Below are 19,680 nucleotides of genomic sequence, written 5' to 3' on the forward strand. Positions count from 1 at the left end.
TCGATACCTTTGAACCAGTATACACCCCATTGGCGCAAATGATTTGCTTGGACTAGCACAACTATCATGGCTAAGGAGCTGCTACAATTCAAGCAAAGTGTACCGGCGTTCTCACGCGGGGCATGAAATATCCCTCCTACGGTCTTTCCAATACCAACATTGAATATATATCCCAGCCAGGCTGGTTGAGTTAGCGACCATGACAAACCTATCACAATCCCCCGACGGATTACATGGGTACCACGACAATAATGTGGCAGTGCGGACATTGATGATTGTCTTCACCTCCATCGCATTGTACAACGCCATTGAATTGCTCATATTGTTATTTTTGACTTTTACTCATTATCGGGGACTCTACTTTTGGACGCTTCTGCTCTCGGTAACTCTCGGAGTCATCCCTCACGCCGTTGGCTATTTGCTGGTGTTCTTTTCTCTAGCGCCATTATGGCTCTCTTTGACTATCTCCACTATTGGCTTCTACGTCATGGTCCCAGGTCAATCGCTGGTCCTATACTCTCGCCTTCATTTGGTGGTCCATAGCAACAAAGTGCTTCGGTTTGTTCTTTGGCTGATTATCATCGACGCGATCATTCTCTTGATACCAACCACCGTTCTTACCTTCTGTACCGCATTCGTTGCAACTCCGTCAGTGATTCGCGGATACAATGTCATGGAGCGCATGCAACTGGCCTGGTTCTGTGCCCAAGAGATTGTCATCTCGGGAATTTACATTGTCGAGACCGTGAAGCTGCTCAGAATGATGCCGGACAAGGACCAACGGCGGTCCAGAATCATGTATGAGTTGCTGGCCATCAATTTCGTCATCATATTGCTCGATATTTGTTTACTCCTTGTGGAATACCTCGGGTTTTACTCGCTGCAGACCACGTTGAAGTCCATGGTCTACAGTATCAAGTTGAAGCTCGAGTTCGCTGTGCTCGGGAAGCTAGTCGATCTTGTGCAGAGTTCTCGATCGCAACCCACTTCGCTGGAGCACGAAGAATACCCTGGCTTCGTGGATCCTTCCCAGATTACATCGGACATCACTCATGCAGCCCCTCGGGAATCGCGACCGGGGGTACGGAGAGGCTGGAATACAATATCTGTGGAGAGCTTGCCCATTTCCGAGCGCAGAATTCGTCCGTCTACCCGGTCGACCGACAATAGCCTGCATCCATCTTGAGGTTGGACTGGTGGTCATGAATCTTTCTATCACTTAGACCAAAGGTCTAAATAATCCTTCACGGGCACAAGCAACATTATTTTGGTTGTTTACTCTCCCAACCAGGTTTCTGCGCATCGCATATGTTGCAGACTTTCAGGAGTAATGGATGCGATTTTACATGCTGCTTCATCCGCTCCTCACAAGAAGCTCGCCTGAACAAGTCTTCCAAAAAACAAACCACAATCCCGCTCATTGGAATCCGAATCCCCTGGTTCCATCTCGCTCGCGCAACGAAAAAGATTGCGCAGCTCTTTCGGCGCGTCAACAATCTGATGCCCATCGATGCCTGCATCCCAGCGCGAGATTCGAAAAGTCTTGCTGTCGGTTCGTGCTGACTGTACAATATACCATTTGGTTCAACTAAACCACTGTGCGGAATTCCGCCAGATCCACCATAGGGGTAGGTTGTTCATATGTGCCACATTTGCATTGGCAATAATAATTTAATCCCGTCTATTGACACCCAAGTTGTTGATTTTCAGCCGCATGATGTAACTACTTCAATGACAATATTACGTCGCCATGACATACCATCAGAGACCAAAACTAGTTGAAAAAGATTTAGAACTACGAAAAGTGTTTCTTTCGTAGTCGATGCAGCATGGAAAGCACCGTCTCGATCCACCACGGCCCCTACGAGTCCATCCCTGCCACAGCTTCACCAGGTCTCAAATTTCTCCAACGATTCCTACCAGCACTAGACTCCATCACTCCCGACGAAACTCCAATCAGGCCTTTCTTCACACGCAGCGCTCCCATACTTATTGGCAGTGATCCACCAACAGCCGCAAGCCAGGCAGTCCCTCTCCTAGAAGTGCGCAGCCGTCACATCTGCAAACTCCACCACCATGTTCATCTCGCCTGGGATATAGACCTTGGGAGGGACATAGGCCCTGTCCAGACATCGTATAGCAGGACCGCCCCAGACCAAGAAACCGCCCAAAAAGGACAGCTCTATTCCCCGCTAGCAGGGAACATACAAATGAAGCGCACGGTCATGTTTGAAGCGACATCTGAAACAACATTCAGAGAGGACTCTGACCAGTTCGCAGTCCGAGTCCGTGAGTTCAATGTGCTCGATCTGGAAGGTCGAGACGAGTCGGATCTGCAGATTGTTGAGATGCGGATCTTTTTGGATCAGAGACCTATTCAGGCCCATTCTGCAAGTCTGTTTTCCGGGTCCGGTTATTCCGGATCTTAGTGGGCGATGGAGTGTAGATTGCATAATAAAATGAGATTCATGGATGGACGTGCTTTGCTTCTCCACTGCGGAATCCTCCAAGAATCCCCGCACCCCCACTTGGGATGTGTCTTGGATGTCTTATCTTCGGAGGTATTGTTCGGCACGGGGTTCCTTTCTTGGCTGTTTTTCTTTTAAAATTGCATTGCCCAGTGCCAAAATTTTTGAACAATTCGGATTCATTTTGCGATTCAACAAAATGTTGCCAGTACAGGGACAAGCAGAGATCATCCACAAGGTCTGTGGGGCCTTGGATAAGTATGAATCCAAGCTCAGTGAGATCAATCAAAAGGTGTGTATCATATTTGGCAAGCACACCATACTTTTATTAACGTTCGATAGATCTGGTCCAACCCCGAGCTGGCATTCAAGGAGTATAACGCCCACGACAATATCTGCGAGTTTTTCGAGTCGCTCGGAGCTGGATACGAGGTTCATAGAAAGGCTTATGGGGTTGAGACGGCACTCGAGGTGATCTATAGCCGTGGCGAGGGTGGGCGTACCGTTGCTTTCAATGCAGAATACGATGCCCTTCCAGGCATGGGACATGCATGTGGACATAATCTGATCGCTACAAGTTCGATTGCGGCCTTCCTAGCTACCTGCGAGGCAATGAGTACTTTGTACTCCGATGGAATTGGGTATTCAGTTCGGCTGCTGGGGACTCCTGCCGAGGAGGGTGGTGGTGGAAAGCTCCTGCTCATCAACGCGGGAGCATACAAAGATGTGGACGCATGCTTCATGGTCCATCCATTCCCGGTGCTGTCCGGCGCCCCGGGTCTTATCAGCTCGAGTTCCTGCACCGGGATGTATCTTGCGAATGACAAGGTTCAGGTGACGTTTACTGGTAAACCGGCGCATGCTTCGGCTGCTCCGTGGGAGGGCATCAATGCTCTAGATGCTGTGGTGTCTGCCTATGTCAATATTTCCATGCTCCGACAGCAGATCTTGCCTACGCAAAAGATTCATGGGGTTATTTCGCGAGGTGGAGATAGACCGAATGTTATTCCTGCCTCTACGACGGTTGAATACTATATTCGATCAGAGACTGCAAAAACGCTGAAACCATTGACTGAGAAAGTGCTCAAATGCTTTGAGGCTGCTGCGATTGCTACTGGCTGCACGGTGGAATACGAATGGTATGACATTGGCCATGTTCCATTCTGATACGCTTCGCTAACCCATTTTCTAGGGAGGCCTCCTATAAAGACATGAAAATCAATAAGCCTATTTGTGACAGCTACGTCTCTGCTATGACCGCTATGGGCCACAGCACCATTTTCGATGCTGCAGGGCAGGTGGGTGGTCTTAGCGGAGGATCAACTGATATGGGTGAGTGTTGAAGTTCATTACAGTCCGCAGGTGTAGCCAGAGGCTGACTATTCACTCCAATATAGGCAACGTCTCATATGAAGTACCTGGCTTCCACGGTGGATTCTATATTCACGCTGATGGTGTCAACCATACGCCACAATTTACCGCCGGGGCTGGATCTGAAGAAGGGTTCAAGCGTAGTTTGCACTGTGCAGCTGGAATGGCCGTGGTGGCGTGCAGAGCTTTAGTCGATGAAAGTTTCGCCACTGCCATCAACTCGGACTTTGAGAAGGTTTAGAATTGTAAATAATAGGCTGGATTTAGCGTTCTCTCATGTTTCATCAGAGACCTTCCGAAATTGAAGTGCAAGCGTATGACAAATCGTCATTGAACAACTTTCCCTATCTGTACAAAGAAGATTGGCAATTGTCGCGGAATAGAGCGGTACTCTTAGCGCATCTCGAACGCCTCGTGTTCATACATAACCACATCGCTTGGGCCCCTATGGCAGATACCGATGATCGACAACGGACTCAATTGCCGTGCTTAGCATCCGCTGAGGGGGAAGTGGATGCTCCCCCCAGATTGGCACTGTCCTGACTGCAAACCCCCGGATTTTAATTGACTGACACCGGATTATGGGAAGTGGGGTGCCGAGCGATTAGCACGCTCGCCTGTTCTCTGGAATTGGCATCGCGGGGAAATTCTGATAACAATCTTAAAACCAAACCATGCTTTTCAATTGGTTGAGGCATTTTAACTTCCTCTTAAAGATAGGATAAGGCCCACCGCGGAAAACCACCGGGCATAGGACTAGCAAGTTCAAGCGAAGTTTGCTCGGCAGACTTTCTGATGAAGTAGTCGAGAGCGATACCGGCTTCGTGGGTTTTTGAATAAGAAGGCACTGAATATGCCTCATCTAGTGGATTTGAACTTGTATCATTTTCAAGATGCAACCTCACGACACCAGCCTAGATGAGAAGGACATGAAGGGAGGGGGTGAGTCGCCTGGCCGGGACCTCGATCTTGGCCAAGTACTCGCTATGCAACCAACGACTAAGGAGGAACGGAAAGTGTTGTGGAAGCTTGATCTCATGTGAGTATTCTGGCAGATTATACCTATGTGTGCATGTATCTGATCCAAGGAAGTCTGGTCCCGTTGATGGGAATCGCATATTTCCTCCAATTCCTCGACAAGCTCGCACTGAGCCAGGCGACACTGTTTAATTTACGACAAGATTTGGTATTTATTCATATACAGGTGTTAGTCGATGGATACATGTTGACGAAAGGCTATAGAACTTGAAAGGATCAGAATATTCATGGGCATCTGCGATCTTCTATTTTGGATACTTTGCCTGGAGTTGGTATGTATTCAAATCCCCTCTACCTCTACCTCTCATCATGAATACTGATTCGACAACAGGCCTAGTTCATATATTATGGTCCGACTTCCTATTGGAAAATATATCGGAGTCTCAGCGTAGGTTTTCCCCACTGGAGGATCCTTAGCGCCAACGATGAGACTGACCATACCAGCTTCCTTTGGGGTGGGATCCTAATGTGTCATGCAGCTTGCTCTAGTTGGAGTGGACTTATGACCGTCCGTTTCTTCCTAGGAGCAGGCGAGGCGGCCATTGCGCCAGGATTCACCTTGCTCACGGGAATGTTTTATAAACGGGAGGAACAGCCTCTACGGTAAGTCTTCCAAATTTGGGTGGACCTAGGACGTACTGACAAGCTCCAGACAATCTGCCTGGTTCTTCGGAAACTGTATTGCTGTACTCATTGGTGGAGTGATTGCCTACGGTATTGGCACTGTTAACACGACAGTCATTTCCCACTGGAAACTCTTGTTCCTTATTCTCGGCGCCATCACTTCAACTTATGGTCTTGTATTGTTTGCCTTGCTGCCGGACTCGCCTTCCAAGGCGATATTTTTGAAGCCCAATGAGCGTGCTATTGCTGTGCAGCGAACATTAAGTAACAAGACCGGAGTCATGGATACCGGCGTGTTCAAGTGGTCACAGGCACTCGAGGCCATAAAAGACCCCCAGACGTGGCTTCTGGTTGTCAACTCTTTCACCTCGAACCTGGCCAACGGTGGACTTACTAGCGTGAGTATTTACCTGTTTATCAACAGAGCTCAAAGCTTACGCTGCTTTAGTTTACATCGATTATCACTGCCGGGTTCGGGTTCACTGATCTTAAGGCCCTTATTATGCAAATGCCTCAGGGCGCCGCCCAAATCGTGTTTTTGCTGATTACCTCAATCACCGCGACCTTTATTCCATCTTCCCGTATATTAGGAATGTGTCTCAACACAGTCATCTCTATTGTGGGCCTGATCCTAATCTGGAAGCTTGACCCCGACAATCAAGTTGGGCGAATGGTTGGATTGACGTTAGCTGTTGTCTACGCGATCAACCTTCCCATCTCATTGAGTATCGTTACATCTAATGTGGCCGGATTTTCGAAGAAAAGCGTCGTGAGTTCGTTGCTTTTTATCGCATACTGTGTTGGAAATATCGTGGGCCCTCAATTTTTCCTCACCTCGGAGGAGCCATCGTACCATGTAAGTGGCCATTTTATTCCTGCTACAATTTCTATTCCAAAATATCAAACTAACGTCACGGCCGTTTACTATAGACTGGAATTCAAGCTTCTATGTCAGGCTTGGTTTTGAGCCTTTTCTTCCTTCTATGCTTATATTCCTACTACACATGGGAGAACCGTCGACGAGACAGGCTGTATGGTTCGCCTGAGCAGATGACGGTGGGGGCTGAGTTACAGGATGAGCTATCGAACAAGACTGATCGCGAGATTGAGAGTTTCCGGTATCTTCTTTAGATGGGAAACTGAGATCATGCCAATATAATGCTGTTCAGCTAGCAAGTTTCAGAAGTTAAACATAGCAGTTTCCAAGTCGTATCCAAGGTATAAGAGAGTTACTTCTCCTAGAATTCAAAAATCGTCCATATGTAGCATCCCTACGGTATCCAGCTCGTTTTTCAGTGGTCTTGTTGGGAGATTTTTGCAATTCCCGCTCATTTGAACTCGTCCGAGCTAGTATAAATATGTCCACAGCCGAGGGATTGGTCACAGTGGGTTATACATAACAAGGGCCATCAGGAACCTAGAACGGGGTTTGATGCTACCGACTGAGTTTTCCCCATTCGGTCGATAGTGTCGGTCGATACCACTGCTGCTTCAGTCATTTAGAATCTGTCAAAGACCATGGAAGTGGCGCTCATCAATAAAGCGATACACAATGACCGCGGAGGTGTCTTTACATGAGAAACGAGAGAACTACATCGACACATGGTTCGATGGTTAGGTGATAAACCCTTTTTATTCGCGATGTTAAAAATCATCCACGACTGTTCTCTGGATTGACAAACCCAATCCCTCAAACTGAAAATGCCTATAGGTCTGGGAAATGGGAGGACGGCGGTTGGTTCGCCTCTTACTAAACGGTTCGAAGGTTCAAAAACAAAGAGAAGCAGCCACCCGTGTCCGGTTAGGCATTCAGCCATCGACTTCTGTCACCTTATCGCGCAATTCATCCATTTTTCCTGTCCATTATCCACTTCCTGTGCCCACGTTCTGCACCTCCGCGGGCAGTGACATCATTTCCCCCCTCTTTCGAACAATCCTTCCTATCAGACATTCATGAGGCGGTCATAGCTTTTATAGCTTTTATAGCCATGGCGAGTTTCTTTGTTATATGCATGAACCGTTTTCCATATGCAGAAGTATGCCCGGTCACACGTGCTGGGCCTGTGGGTTTTCTTAATCTAGGCGTTTCTCGTGATTTCATTCAGGAAAATATATATCCCATTCACGTTCATGCTAATATTTTGTCACCCCGTAACTACGTGATGCTGTGCTGTACATTCCAATGTCGTCCTAAAGAAATGGAGGCTATACAGCAATTCAATCGATGTTATATGAATGTGTACAAACTTTTCAAAACACAGACATTAATAAAATCAACACACATAACAATAAGTATAGCGACAAGGGTATAAAGCAAAAAAAGGGTGGCCGCCCAGTGATGATTCGACTGTACATAGTCGAAGTTCATCTTGAAGTAAGTACAATCATGCATGCAAAATCATGTCCCTCAAAGTTATCAACATCTGCTTTCACTTCGGGCGCTCGAGCAATGTCATTTCAATCGTAGACTGCGTATCCGACGAGTGCATCTGAGGCCGAGCACTTGCTTCTGACTCAACAGAGTTCACAGTCGACATTGTCTGGCGCAGTGCCTGGTGGAAATTGTATGTGCCGCTGCGGGCTGAATGCGGCCCCGAGCTCACTGTCTCCGAAGCACTGGAGCGAGCCTGCGCCTCGATATCCTGCGACGGAGGATTATTGGCCAGCATGTCGAAGAGATTGATGTCACTTGAACTGCGAGGGTTGCCACTAACCCCTCGGCATAAAGCGCAAGAGTAAGTGCATGTCAGATCGCGGAGCTGCGTGAGGGCGTGGAATTCGAGCTTCAGCTTGATGCTGTAGGCGACTGTCCTGAAGCTGATGACGATGTAGTGGAATTTGTATTCGGCGACAAGGATACATACGTTGAGCAGGATCCCGAAGATATTAACGAAGAGGATTCGGTAGATGATTCTGCGCCCTTGGGGGCCTTTGAATTCGAAGACGGGTTTGAGCGCTCGGAGTGCTTCGCGGACGTAGATGGCACAAATTATTGTGTCTTGGGTGGCGAATGCTGTTGCCTGGAAACGGTCGTAGATTGCCGCTACGCGGCTGAACGGCATATCATCAACGTTGAGAAAAAAGAGGACTGCCATGGGAATGTGGAGAATGAAAAAATTGGCTATAATCATCCATAGTACCCATCGTACATGGCGGATGTCGGCCACAACGAGGTGCAGTCTTGAATACAGCACTAGCGCTTGTCCGGTCACCATGCAGATCCAGCCCACGATAAACGGGACTGACATGGAAAGGGCAGGGGCTTTCTGCAGGTAGCGAATTTGAGCTGGTATGCCATGTAACAATATTCCCCAGGCGGCAATTTGCATACTCCAGAAGTATAGCCCACGATACCGTTTGAACGTCTCGAATATGCCGATCACAACTTCCAATGAGTTCCACGCTCCGATCGAGAACATAGCTATGACCTGGACGATTACAAAGTTGGCAAATAAAAGGTCGCCCACCCCCGGAGGGAGGTTGCTCATAGAGGTATCCATGGCGTGAGAATGGGTTGGGCCATGCAGATACACCAGCCGGTGGGAAAAGAAAAAGGATATATTGAATCACAGCTCGGACGCAGGTCCCACCTGGCTGACATATACGATGATAATGGAGACTCGCCTTGGGCGCCTCATCTTAGGCCACGGGGTGGGACGGAATAAGGTTGACTGTTGGTGTCGAGCCCCGTCGAATAAATGAGAGAAAAAACCGGCAAATGCGGTCTATGATGCTAGCACACGGGGATCTAGGGCAGATGTTCCGGTTCATTAGACAATCAATGATCGAAGTGGAATTCCAATTCGGCTATTGGTAGCAACAATCGCGGAATATGAGGAAACCAGAAAAACCCCAGTTTCCCCTCCCCCTTAATCAGGTTGGTTGGAGAGCTCATTGGACACGGCAAACAAAAGGTCAAGTGTCGAGAGGCTATCGGCGCGCCAAACAGGGATTCTCGGCATCTCAAACAAAGAAACCCAGCCAGAATTTGTGCACTGATCTCATTTTTTCGCTAGTGGCGCTCCGCAATGGGAGCCCAGACCTTGAAATGATGAATTTGGGCATTGGTAATGATGATTGAGCTGAAGATATATGGAGTTCGGAGTAGAAAGAAAAGAAAGGGAATGGATTGATGTTGACGTTGAGGCTTGGCATTTGGACTCGTAACTCTTCTAAGGGACAAGGAGTGGTCAAAGCGTAGTACTTTCCTAATCAAGTTTTGGCCACATATTACTCGCACAGAAAAGAAATATATATAGATTCACCGCTCCGACATCCAACAGATTCAGATCGGTGAAGGGTGATACGTCGAACTTATCCAAAAAGTTCAAGCGCTAAATGCTACCGTAGGATGTAGATGGATGGAGGAGCATACGTTAATAGATCGGATACCGCCAAGCCATCCATGGATGTATTTAGATACCCCTTATTTTGGACATGTAATCTTAAATCTTCATGTATCAAATGTCATCTCCTGATTCTCATTGAATTTCTTCCCGATCAACTTCCAGTTCCGGGTAATTGGGGAGTTTCCAATCTCCATACCCATCGCCTGAAAACCGTGATATCAGCTGCGGTATGCGAAGGAAACAAGCCAGTTCTACAACGAGATGAACAAGCGAAATTTCCCACTGCGAGTTGGGGACTGCCCATCGGATCCACCCAATATTGAGCTGTTGAACCTGGTTGATAAATGGTCGCATCATCTGGGAGTAATTTTGGAATGCTTGGGGTAGATCTTTACTGCGAGCAAGCTCTCCAGCCAGGACATATGCCCCAACCAGACTACTGCTTGTCCCCATGCCACTCAAGGGAGAAGGGCGGTGTGCCGCATCACCGAGAAGGACGACCCGACCGGAGTGCCAGGTATCTGTCCTGATTTGGACGACATTCTGACAAAACCAGTTCTCTGTAGTATGCATCCCTTCAATAAAGCGATCGGCCTGCCACCCTGAATCGCGAAAACTTTGGGCCCAAAAATGCTTTTGCTGCCCAACTGAAGCCTTCGGGATAGTTCGTAGTTCCTCAGAGTCGGATCTAATCATGAAGTAGACCTGGGTTTCGGTTTTATTATGGCTTCTGGACATTATCATTCGGCCGCCTGGGATGAGGTATGACGTGCACATATTGCCGTCGGTCTCAATCCGTGGGACAAACCAGTAGGCCAGGTGTACTCCGAGCTGGTGATATTTATCCGGAACACCAGGGGGTAGAATGTGCCTTCGAATGTGCGAGCCCTGCCCGTCTGCTCCAACAAATAGATCGAATGTGTCCGAAGAGCCATCTGAAAAGTAGGCTACTACCCCTCGGTCATTTTCCGTGAAGCCATCCACCGTTTTCCCGAAGATATATTTCACCTTGTCTTTTGTTGCGTCGTAGAGTATGCGCACGAGATCCCCACGCATGATCTCGTACTCGGATGTCAGAGACTGTGCGCCTTTTCCAGACTTGTTGGCAAGGATGGTTGCCTTGACATTGCCCTTAGCGTCAACGAGGGAGACGCCTTTTTCGTCAACGAGCTTTTTGCGAACGGCGTCGATGAGACCCATGCGTTTGACAGCCTCAATGCCTTGTCCGCGGAGATCGATCTGGGCACCTGTAGCTCGCAGCACTGGGAAACGTTCGACAATAACAACTTGGTGACCAATTCGGGCGAGCCAGTAGGCCAAGGTTGGACCAGCGACACCTCCTCCACAAATGAGGACTTTCAAAGCCATTCTGTAGAGATAATTCAGGAGAAGGTTAGGAGAGGAAACAATTTCTCTGTCCAACCATTCGCAGTCTGGACTTCAATATTAGGTGTAACAAGCTGGTCAACTTGGGCGGTCGCATTCGCACAATTCGGACATAACGGGCAATTGCTGCTTTTCGCGGAATATACCGGTTTGTCAATGCAGGTAACCACCTTTGAATCGGATATATGATATTATCTTATTAGTCAAATAATTTCGGACTCAACTCTCTATCTGGGTAGGCCCGTGGCTGGAAATCAAGGAACCAGGGCATGGTATGGCAGTGGAACAGGGCAACTCTGAGCAACGGGAGATCTTTCGCATACAATTTTGTATTTGAATGATTCAGCTAAATAACACTACCTAGAGAAGATGATATAGTACTTGAAAAATTGTTCACAGGCGAGGACGACCGGTCGCAGGGAAACAGGGGATATCATAACGGTCCAAATTCATAACCTTGTCCCAGGCAGCAACAAAGTCCTTCTTAAACTTATCTTGGGCATCGGCGCTACCGTACAGCTCAGAAAGAGCACGGAGCTCAGCATGGTGACCGAAGATCAGGTCAACACGAGTCGCAGACCACTTCTTAGCGCCAGTCTTGCGGTCAACACCTTCAAACTTCTCACTGTCAGCGTCGGTTGGCTTCCAGACAGTGCCCATGTCGAGCAAGTTGACGAAGAAGTCGTTGCTCAGCTGGCCAGGGCGGGAGGTGAAGACACCGTAGTTTGAGCCATCCCAGTTGGCGTTCAGAGAACGCAGACCACCAACGAGAACGGTCAATTCAGGGGCGGAGAGGGTCAGCTGCTGCGCCTTGTCGATGAGGAGCTGCTCGGTGCGGACACGGCGAGTCGAGTTGCCGTAGTTGCGGAAACCATCGGCAAAGGGCCGGAGCCAGCCGAATGACTCGACATCTGTCTGCTCCTGGGTTGCATCGTTGCGGCCAGGGGTGAAGGGAACGGGAATACCCGCGGATCTTTCAAGGGCGGCAGATCCAGCAAGCACAATCAGATCAGCCACTGAGACGCGCTTTTCGCCGTTCTGGGCCTTGTTGAAGCGGCTTTGAATGTTCTCCAACAGACTAAGAACTTCTTGCAACTGGGCTGGGTTGTTGACATCCCAGTCCTTCTGGGGGGCGAGGCGGATGTGGGCACCGTTGGCGCCTCCACGCTTATCACCACCGCGGAAGGTAGAAGCCGATGCCCAGGCAGTGGCAATCAACTTGGTGGGCTCAATGCCAGCTGAGAGAATCTCATTCTTCAGGGCAACGATGTCGCCATTATCAATCGGAGCGTATGTGGGGGCAGGGATGGGATCCTCCCCAGAGAGAGACCTCCTCAGGGATCTCAGGGCCCAGCCAGCGAGCACGAGGGCCCATGTCACGGTGCAGCAGCTTGAACCACGCACGGGCGAATGCATCGGCAAGCTGATCAGGGTGCTCAAGGAAACGACGGGCGATCTTCTCGTAGGCGGGGTCTCGGCGCAGAGAAAGATCGGTGGTCAGCATCTTAGGCTTGTGCTTCTTGCTTGCGTCAAAGGCATCGGGAATGAGATCATCTGCATTCTTGGCGACCCACTGGTTACCCCCAGCAGGACTCTTAGTCAACTCCCAGTCGTACTTGAACAGATATTCCAAGAAGGTGTTACTCCACTTGGTAGGAGTACTTGTCCAGGTCACCTCCAATCCACTAGTGATAGCATGGGGGCCTACTCCGGAGCCGTGCTTGTTGTGCCATCCCAAGCCCTGCGACTCAATGCCGGCAGCTTCGGGCTCCTTTCCGACATTATCAGCAGGGGCAGCACCGTGTGTCTTTCCGAAAGTGTGACCACCAGCAATCAAGGCGACGGTCTCTTCGTCATTCATAGCCATACGACCGAATGTGATACGGATATCTCTGGCAGCAGCGACAGGGTCCGGGTTCTTATCAGGACCTTCAGGGTTGACATAAATCAAACCCATGACGACGGCGGCCAGCGGGTCCTCGGGATCACGAGTCTTGATATCGCTCTGCTTAGCCTTCTCCTCGGCGGTCTCGGCCTCATAACGGGCATCATTAGTAAACCAGGCGTTCTCACTTCCCCAGTACACCGACTCATCGGCTTCCCAGACGTCGGGACGACCTCCAGCAAATCCCATTGTCTTGAAACCCATAGATTCCAAGGCAACGTTGCCAGTTAGAAGCAGAAGATCTGCCCATGAGATTTTGGAGCCGTACTAGGTACTGGAATTAGTATGAAGAAAACTCGAAGTATATAAGTAGAAGTATAGCACTCACCTTCTGTTTGATGGGCCAAAGCAGTCGGCGTGCTTTATCTGGAAATAGAAGATACATATCAGCATGATAAATATGCCACCTTAATTATTAATGAAAACCTACCAAGGGAGACGTTATCGGGCCAAGAGTTCAATGGTGCAAAACGCTGCTGGCCCTGGCCACCACCACCGCGTCCATCAAAGACTCGATATGTTCCAGAGCTATGCCAAGCCATTCGGATGAACAGACCACCATAATGACCAAAGTCAGCGGGCCAGAACTCTTGAGAGTCGGTCATAAGGGCGTGGAGGTCCTTCTTGAGGCCCCAGTAATCGAGGGTCTTAAAAGCAGCGGCATAATCAAAGTCCTTGTTTTGAGGGTTGGTGGCATCGGTATGTTGGCGGAGAATACCCAGCTTCAAGGCATTAGGCCACCAGTCAGTGTTGCTGGAGCATAAAATCAGTATTTCGAACCATAACGGTGCCAAGGGGCATATAAAATGTGCCGAGGTAGGATTGCAGGAGAACTAGGGTCCGTACCGGGTGCCATGGCCAGCAACATTGCTCTTCTTGTGGGCAACAGGACATTCACTCATGATGCAATTTGTTATGGTAAATAAAATAGGGAATATGAAGAAAAGGAAAAAATGTTGGGAAGAGGACACCCCCGCAGTTTAAATGGTACAACCTGTGGACCCAATGACGGGTCGTGTATTAAGCAGCTTCTGTATTTGGGGCATGTTTCCATGCTATGCTAGTTTAAAGGGAAAGATATAAAAAAAGATGACGCCAATTTGTATTTCTTTACTTTATCATTGGCCACACAGCAAAAGATCCGGGGCGTGCGGGGAAATCATAATGGGGGGGCTTCACGAAGATATCAATGATTCATTGGCGGAATCCGCCGAGACGCGCTAGCTTCCGGTGTTCGCCTTCAATATATGATGCGCTGACAAAATAGCCATTTCTAGAGCCATGGACATTATTTGTAGGGGGTATATGAGGAATGTTGAATTGTACACTCTCTACAGGGTTCTGGCCGTCGGATCTGACTAAGAATAGCCCCGCGGCTGGGCCTTGGACTTTGAAATCGTGCGACCATCCCGAGGTCTACCCGTGGATGACCTATGTACTCCTTCCTACTCCGGAGTACTCCTATACTGAAACATTAAGTCCTCCGTATATTTTGTATGCCATGCCTATGTTAAAACTATAAAAGATACAAGATTCATACCACATATTTTCCCTCAATCTAGGTAGTACATACCTACGTATATGTATTGAACATGATTTCCTCTGCCACTGCTTGGTTAAATAATAGTCCGCTGGTCCGGATAAATGCCCGGATTAGGGTTTATCCGAACCAAACAGGGCGGTGTGGTATAGCTTCGCGGACGCTAGCCAGATATGGACTAGCGGCTCCTAGCTTTAGTTTGAACCTTGGAACTACCAATGTTTCCTGAATGGACTTCCTACGCGCCATGACTTCGATGGGCTTCATGGTTTACGGCTCAATCTCTCGGGAAGATCCATGGATATTTTTCCATCTTCACAGTCGACAGCCGTGGCTCACAACACTTGGCCAACATGTCCACCCTCAAACTTCGTGCAGAAGTTGATACTTATGGTGCGTATCACAAAGCTCACACCCGCTTTGATGAACTGAGATCGGTGAATCCATTATCGAATTTTTTGGTGTGCTGTTACTAACTTGCTCAGGTAGTAGGTCTACTATGGTCACATTGCATCAACTACACCGCGCTCTGCCTATGCCAACGAAATGTGTGGCCAGACGAAGAATATAGCCTCCCTAGGCCGTCCATGAACAGATCCTTTGCGTTTTTGCTATGGTCTAGCGGTACTTCCAGCATACCTCTCCATTGGCATGCTGGCTGCCATCGAGCCATGAAACTGCACAAAACCAAACTGATACTTTGACTAAGTCATTGGATATTGCATCTGAAGCTTTCAGGTCGAAGTTATTGAGCAAGAATTTGGAGGATGAAGCTATTGATGCTTCCATACATCAACTGCCTAATCGGTTATTTATCGATTTCAATGAATCATCTTGGAACTTCTCACCAGGCTCCATGTTTTGTCATGATATCATAGTATTGGACAGTGTGATACCGAGTAAGTGGGGAGAAAAACGCTTTGAGATTGAGATATCCTGCTAACATTTGAATTCCTAAGCTGGATGCTTGTTTGAACAATGGCCCATCACAAAGCGAAACTAACAGCATGATGCTTCACAAAAAGCCCAATGCCTTGAACATTTCAGCAGCGATAACCTACATAATATACCGCCAATGACTCCGGGACAAGAGGACACAGAAAGAAATCGGCCTGGTACTAATCCTCCCATACGAGAACTCACCCCCACATGCCCGGTCATTAACATACCATGTGATCAACGTGAGACATAGCGACCTAGTCAGACTGGGAAGTCATACGTTGCCTACTATGATATCAACACGAGATCCATATCGCAGCCAGCATTTGATCAAACCTGCCGGCCAATCAGGCGTTAGGATCGATCCCTCTTGCGCGGCTAACGTTTGATCGCGCCCACCGGCCAATGAGGCATTGCGATCAGATCGTGGTTGTTAGGAAGGTACCTATGTATGTGATGACATCGTCGCCGCGGCGATGCCATTGATCTGATCTGTGCCGGGGACCTATTTATTCACCTCAAGCCTCTGTTGTTGTTCTTCCTTTTTCTCCTCTCTCTTTCATATCATCATCTCCATTCACTGCTTCCGACCACCTCATTCCAATCCTTTATCGCCTAGTACCATGGCCGCCAACGAAACTGGCCAGAGGGGCCTTCCCACCAAACTTCCTTTCCGCGAAGTTATTTCTGTCATCAATATGGGGCTTCGCATGACACCCGAAGCTTCCCAGCGTTATGCCGACTTGTGGAAGAAGCTTGCTGCTTGCGGCGCACCTTCCGACCAGCTTAACCTGGTAATGGCCATAGTCACGCTGGCTAGTCTGCACTCCTCATTTGCCAAAAACCCACTCGCCTCCGCTCTTGTCAAGACTTATATCAAGTCGAATCACATTTCCGGGCTTCGTGCTGTGCTTCCTCGGTTGCCTGAAGAACTGGCGGCTGTCGTCCCGAACTTGATCGAACGATCTTCCGAAGCTATTCTTATGTTGCCGGCTTTACCCTCCGAATTTTACGAGATCTTTTCGCTTTCCGCCAACGATGAAACTGCCCTCCGATGCGCGCTTCTCCGTCTGGATCCAATTTGGAAGCCCGCAATCTCTCTCTCGGATGAAGATGTCAACATCCTTATCGGCAATTTGCCGACCTTGCCATCCAACCTCAGTGGTATCTCCAAAATCGAGGTCCCAGAGTATTCTATTCTGGCCAAAGATTATCCCGAGCTTTCTGACCAGTTCCGTATTGTTTGGAGAGTTGGCACCTACGAGAATTGGTTTGCGGCTTACAATGCGATTAGTTTCTTCGAAGGTCTGACCAAGTTTGCTGGTGCGATCCAAACCATCCAGCGCAAGGAGTCGCAGGCAATCTACTGGGAATTCTACCTCCATTTCCTCCAAACTGTGGTGGCCGGTCGCATCGTCCAAGTCTGAGTTTTTACTTTTTGTTTGAGCGACGGTGCTTTGTATCTGTGGCTTTGTTCCACCGTTGCCTGAAGTTTGACAACAAGAGCTCGCAAATACTCGTCTGAATCCAATCATGTTTCTTTTGTAACATCTTATGTCTTCTTATTGGTAACTCGTCATATGCACATAAACTTAATTTCCCCATCCCGCAAAATATCTGGCCAGCTAAATGTTCCTCCACAGAGGCTCACATCGCGCCTTTTGGTCCATATTGTCTCAAATATCTGTTTAGCGACCGATGCATGAACCAAGGCTGTCGTCCGAGCGCAATTATCAAACCACAAGGAGAAGAACACCTGTAACTCGGGACTAACAGCCTCACAAGCAGTGATAAAAGCCGGCCAGATCAGAGCAGCATTGTTACTATCCTTATGATCGCCTTCCTCTTGTTGGATTTGGATTAGGTAGCCCCGAATTGCAGCGACATTGCCCTGAAGCATTATAGGATCAATTTCATATATTCGGCGATGGAAGAAAATTGATAAGGCCGTGTACATCGCTTGAGCTGTCGCAGTCATGACTACTGGAAGGGCTCCATCATAATGTTGAGCACAACTTGGGTTCGCAGTGGATAGCAAATGATCGATAGCCCTTTCCAGACCCTTTGCTCGAGTCCAAAATTCTTTGAGACTGAGACTACCTTCAGCTGCATCAGACATCATTGACAAATCTCGCTCGTTGGCAAGGCGGATCACTTGGGACAGTAACATGAGAAATATTTCATCGATTCCGTACAGTGTGGGAAACAACGTCGAGCTCCATCGACCGGGTATCGCCAGGTGAAGGTCACGCTGGGCCATCCCCGGATCCTTTTCCATGCTCATTGTGGTCGTCGAAAAGATTTGATTGGGGTAAACACGGAAGTCTCCTCCGTATGCTGTGCTTTCGTTCAAAGTACCGCTTGTCCCGGCCGGCTTGATGCTCAATCTATCAGCAATGCATGTTGTCTCAGCCATAATGCGCATATAAGCATAACAGTGGTGCAATGCTCTTTTGTTGGCTGACAGCGCCGGTTGGCTGAGTCCCTTCACACAAATGAGTTTCTCTGTTTGGACGAGATAAGCGCGGCGCATTTCTGGGTCTCCTTTTATCATCTGTATTAGGGAGGATGTTAGCTGTGTACAGTGAATACACGTTGATGACATACAAAGATATTTGAAAGACTCAGCATTGCCATGAGAATCTCCTTATATTTGCTCATCTTCGTCGCCGACATACAGCTTTCCTCCATGCATCGTTGGAAGTGATATTGGGCCCGTTTCAAGTACATCCCTCCCGAGACTGTCCATTGCTCAAGGCAACCCACTGAATTATTTCCCAAGTGAAAGGCGCTTGTGCTCCATACGGCATTTAATAGGGCAAGCCGTGCATGGTTGGAAGACCCACTCATCATCAGGTCTGCCAAAGTTGCCATTGCGCATGGTATTACCAGACTCATCCAAGGTGTCTCTTTTCCACGGCGCAAAGGAGAGATCAATGGGATGATTCGGTCTTTATAATGAGATAGGAGACTCCAGCCCTCGATATTGCCCACGGATAAGTATGGACTCAGCTGTGCTTGTAGACTCGGCTCGTGGAAGTTCGTCCCGATACTCTGAAGTGGCTGTATACTCGGCTCTTCTAGCGTCAAATCGTCACCGTCATCTGCATTCAGAGCATCTAGGGCATCCAGACTGAACAAAGTCTGGTTGAAATCTTCATCTATTGGCAGCTCCTCAAACTGCTCAAACCAGTCATTGGATGAAAGCGGTAGCTCGTCTCTATCGGAAGGTGATGGGTCAAGCGGGAGCGGTGGTGAGCATCTGAAAGCACCAAAAGGTCCCCGAAAAAGGGAGGATGGTTTTGAGTAACTGGTATTCAACTCGAATTTTTCTAGATCAACAATTGCTTGGTCGGGATTCCGATCGGGCACAGAAGAGACGATCTCAAGGGTCATGTCTCGACGTTCGACATCTGCCAAACATTGTCAGAATATAGCCGATGGGAGTTGCATAAAAGGCGGACCTGTGAAGATCGAGTGGCGGTGCCTCGCCGCATTTCCTGCATTCAACCATCGAATATCCTCTTTGTCGTGAATAAACGTTAACTGTACGATTCCTTGCATCTTGAGGGTTGATGTGCATCGGGGACGGTGTGGTTCTGATACAGGACTCTGAGTCTCCGTTGGGGACGGAGCCCAAATGGGAATGTGGTTCCGATATCGATATGGCAGACATCAACTACCTGGAATAACCGAGTGACAAGGCACTAATTTTTATATACATACTACTAGGATTGATAAACAATCATCAAATCCAGGTCTGCATTCACATCCAAGTACAATCCTCTGAGTCGCAAAAATCAATAGTTGGATCTGGGAGACCGAATATCGAGGGCTCGGAACTTCTTGCCTGTTGGATTATTTCCCCTCTTTTCGGATACCAACGGTGAGTCTTGATAATCGTCTTCTAACATTGTATTAAATAAATAGTATAGACGTCAAACAATAGTCACTGCGTCGAAGTCTAAACTACACATCCAAGGCGCACTAACACGTTCACTCGAAAAGAGATAAATTGTG

General features: G+C 48.4%; 9 protein-coding genes across 9 annotated transcripts; 5 read left to right on the forward strand and 4 right to left on the reverse strand.

The window, feature by feature from the left end:
* Positions 1–199: 199 nt before the first annotated feature.
* N7471_005272 (uncharacterized protein) lies at positions 200–1,186 on the forward strand (the record flags this gene model as incomplete). The annotated part of the gene is made up of 1 exon (XM_057277991.1): positions 200–1,186. The coding sequence occupies one exon, from the start codon at positions 200–202 to the stop codon at positions 1,184–1,186; it is 987 nt and encodes a 328-aa protein (XP_057137601.1).
* A 643-nt stretch (positions 1,187–1,829) lies between these two features.
* Positions 1,830–2,429, forward strand: N7471_005273 (uncharacterized protein; the record flags this gene model as incomplete). The annotated part of the gene is made up of 1 exon (XM_057277992.1): positions 1,830–2,429. The coding sequence occupies one exon, from the start codon at positions 1,830–1,832 to the stop codon at positions 2,427–2,429; it is 600 nt and encodes a 199-aa protein (XP_057137602.1).
* Positions 2,430–2,667: 238 nt separating this feature from the next.
* Positions 2,668–4,080, forward strand: N7471_005274 (M20 family metallopeptidase; the record flags this gene model as incomplete). The annotated part of the gene is made up of 4 exons (XM_057277993.1): positions 2,668–2,760; positions 2,811–3,607; positions 3,661–3,800; positions 3,866–4,080. 4 exons carry the CDS (start codon positions 2,668–2,670, stop codon positions 4,078–4,080), a joined length of 1,245 nt encoding a protein of 414 aa, XP_057137603.1.
* A 652-nt stretch (positions 4,081–4,732) lies between these two features.
* Positions 4,733–6,632, forward strand: N7471_005275 (uncharacterized protein; the record flags this gene model as incomplete). The annotated part of the gene is made up of 8 exons (XM_057277994.1): positions 4,733–4,878; positions 4,932–5,025; positions 5,082–5,149; positions 5,209–5,265; positions 5,322–5,480; positions 5,530–5,899; positions 5,950–6,357; positions 6,432–6,632. 8 exons carry the CDS (start codon positions 4,733–4,735, stop codon positions 6,630–6,632), a joined length of 1,503 nt encoding a protein of 500 aa, XP_057137604.1.
* A 1,298-nt stretch (positions 6,633–7,930) lies between these two features.
* N7471_005276 (uncharacterized protein) lies at positions 7,931–9,001 on the reverse strand (the record flags this gene model as incomplete). Its single annotated transcript, XM_057277995.1, has 1 exon — positions 7,931–9,001. One exon carries the CDS (start codon positions 8,999–9,001, stop codon positions 7,931–7,933), a length of 1,071 nt encoding a protein of 356 aa, XP_057137605.1.
* A 981-nt stretch (positions 9,002–9,982) lies between these two features.
* N7471_005277 (uncharacterized protein) lies at positions 9,983–11,218 on the reverse strand (the record flags this gene model as incomplete). Its single annotated transcript, XM_057277996.1, has 1 exon — positions 9,983–11,218. The coding sequence occupies one exon, from the start codon at positions 11,216–11,218 to the stop codon at positions 9,983–9,985; it is 1,236 nt and encodes a 411-aa protein (XP_057137606.1).
* Positions 11,219–11,629: 411 nt separating this feature from the next.
* On the reverse strand, positions 11,630–14,096 carry cat2 (bifunctional catalase-peroxidase Cat2; the record flags this gene model as incomplete). The annotated part of the gene is given in 5 exon segments (XM_057277997.1): positions 11,630–12,550; positions 12,567–13,448; positions 13,510–13,547; positions 13,612–13,934; positions 14,028–14,096. 5 exon segments carry the CDS (start codon positions 14,081–14,083, stop codon positions 11,630–11,632), a joined length of 2,220 nt encoding a protein of 739 aa, XP_057137607.1. The 5' UTR covers positions 14,084–14,096.
* A 2,187-nt stretch (positions 14,097–16,283) lies between these two features.
* Positions 16,284–17,087, forward strand: N7471_005279 (uncharacterized protein; the record flags this gene model as incomplete). The annotated part of the gene is made up of 1 exon (XM_057277998.1): positions 16,284–17,087. The coding sequence occupies one exon, from the start codon at positions 16,284–16,286 to the stop codon at positions 17,085–17,087; it is 804 nt and encodes a 267-aa protein (XP_057137608.1).
* A 149-nt stretch (positions 17,088–17,236) lies between these two features.
* Positions 17,237–19,224, reverse strand: N7471_005280 (fungal specific transcription factor domain-containing protein; the record flags this gene model as incomplete). The annotated part of the gene is made up of 3 exons (XM_057277999.1): positions 17,237–18,214; positions 18,268–19,073; positions 19,125–19,224. 3 exons carry the CDS (start codon positions 19,222–19,224, stop codon positions 17,237–17,239), a joined length of 1,884 nt encoding a protein of 627 aa, XP_057137609.1.
* Positions 19,225–19,680: the final 456 nt, after the last annotated feature.

The sequence above is a fragment of the Penicillium samsonianum genome (assembly GCF_028829775.1).
Source record: "Penicillium samsonianum strain IBT 33392 chromosome Unknown utg000003l_segment0_segment0, whole genome shotgun sequence".
In the NCBI taxonomy this organism is placed as follows: Eukaryota; Fungi; Ascomycota; class Eurotiomycetes; order Eurotiales; family Aspergillaceae; genus Penicillium; species Penicillium samsonianum.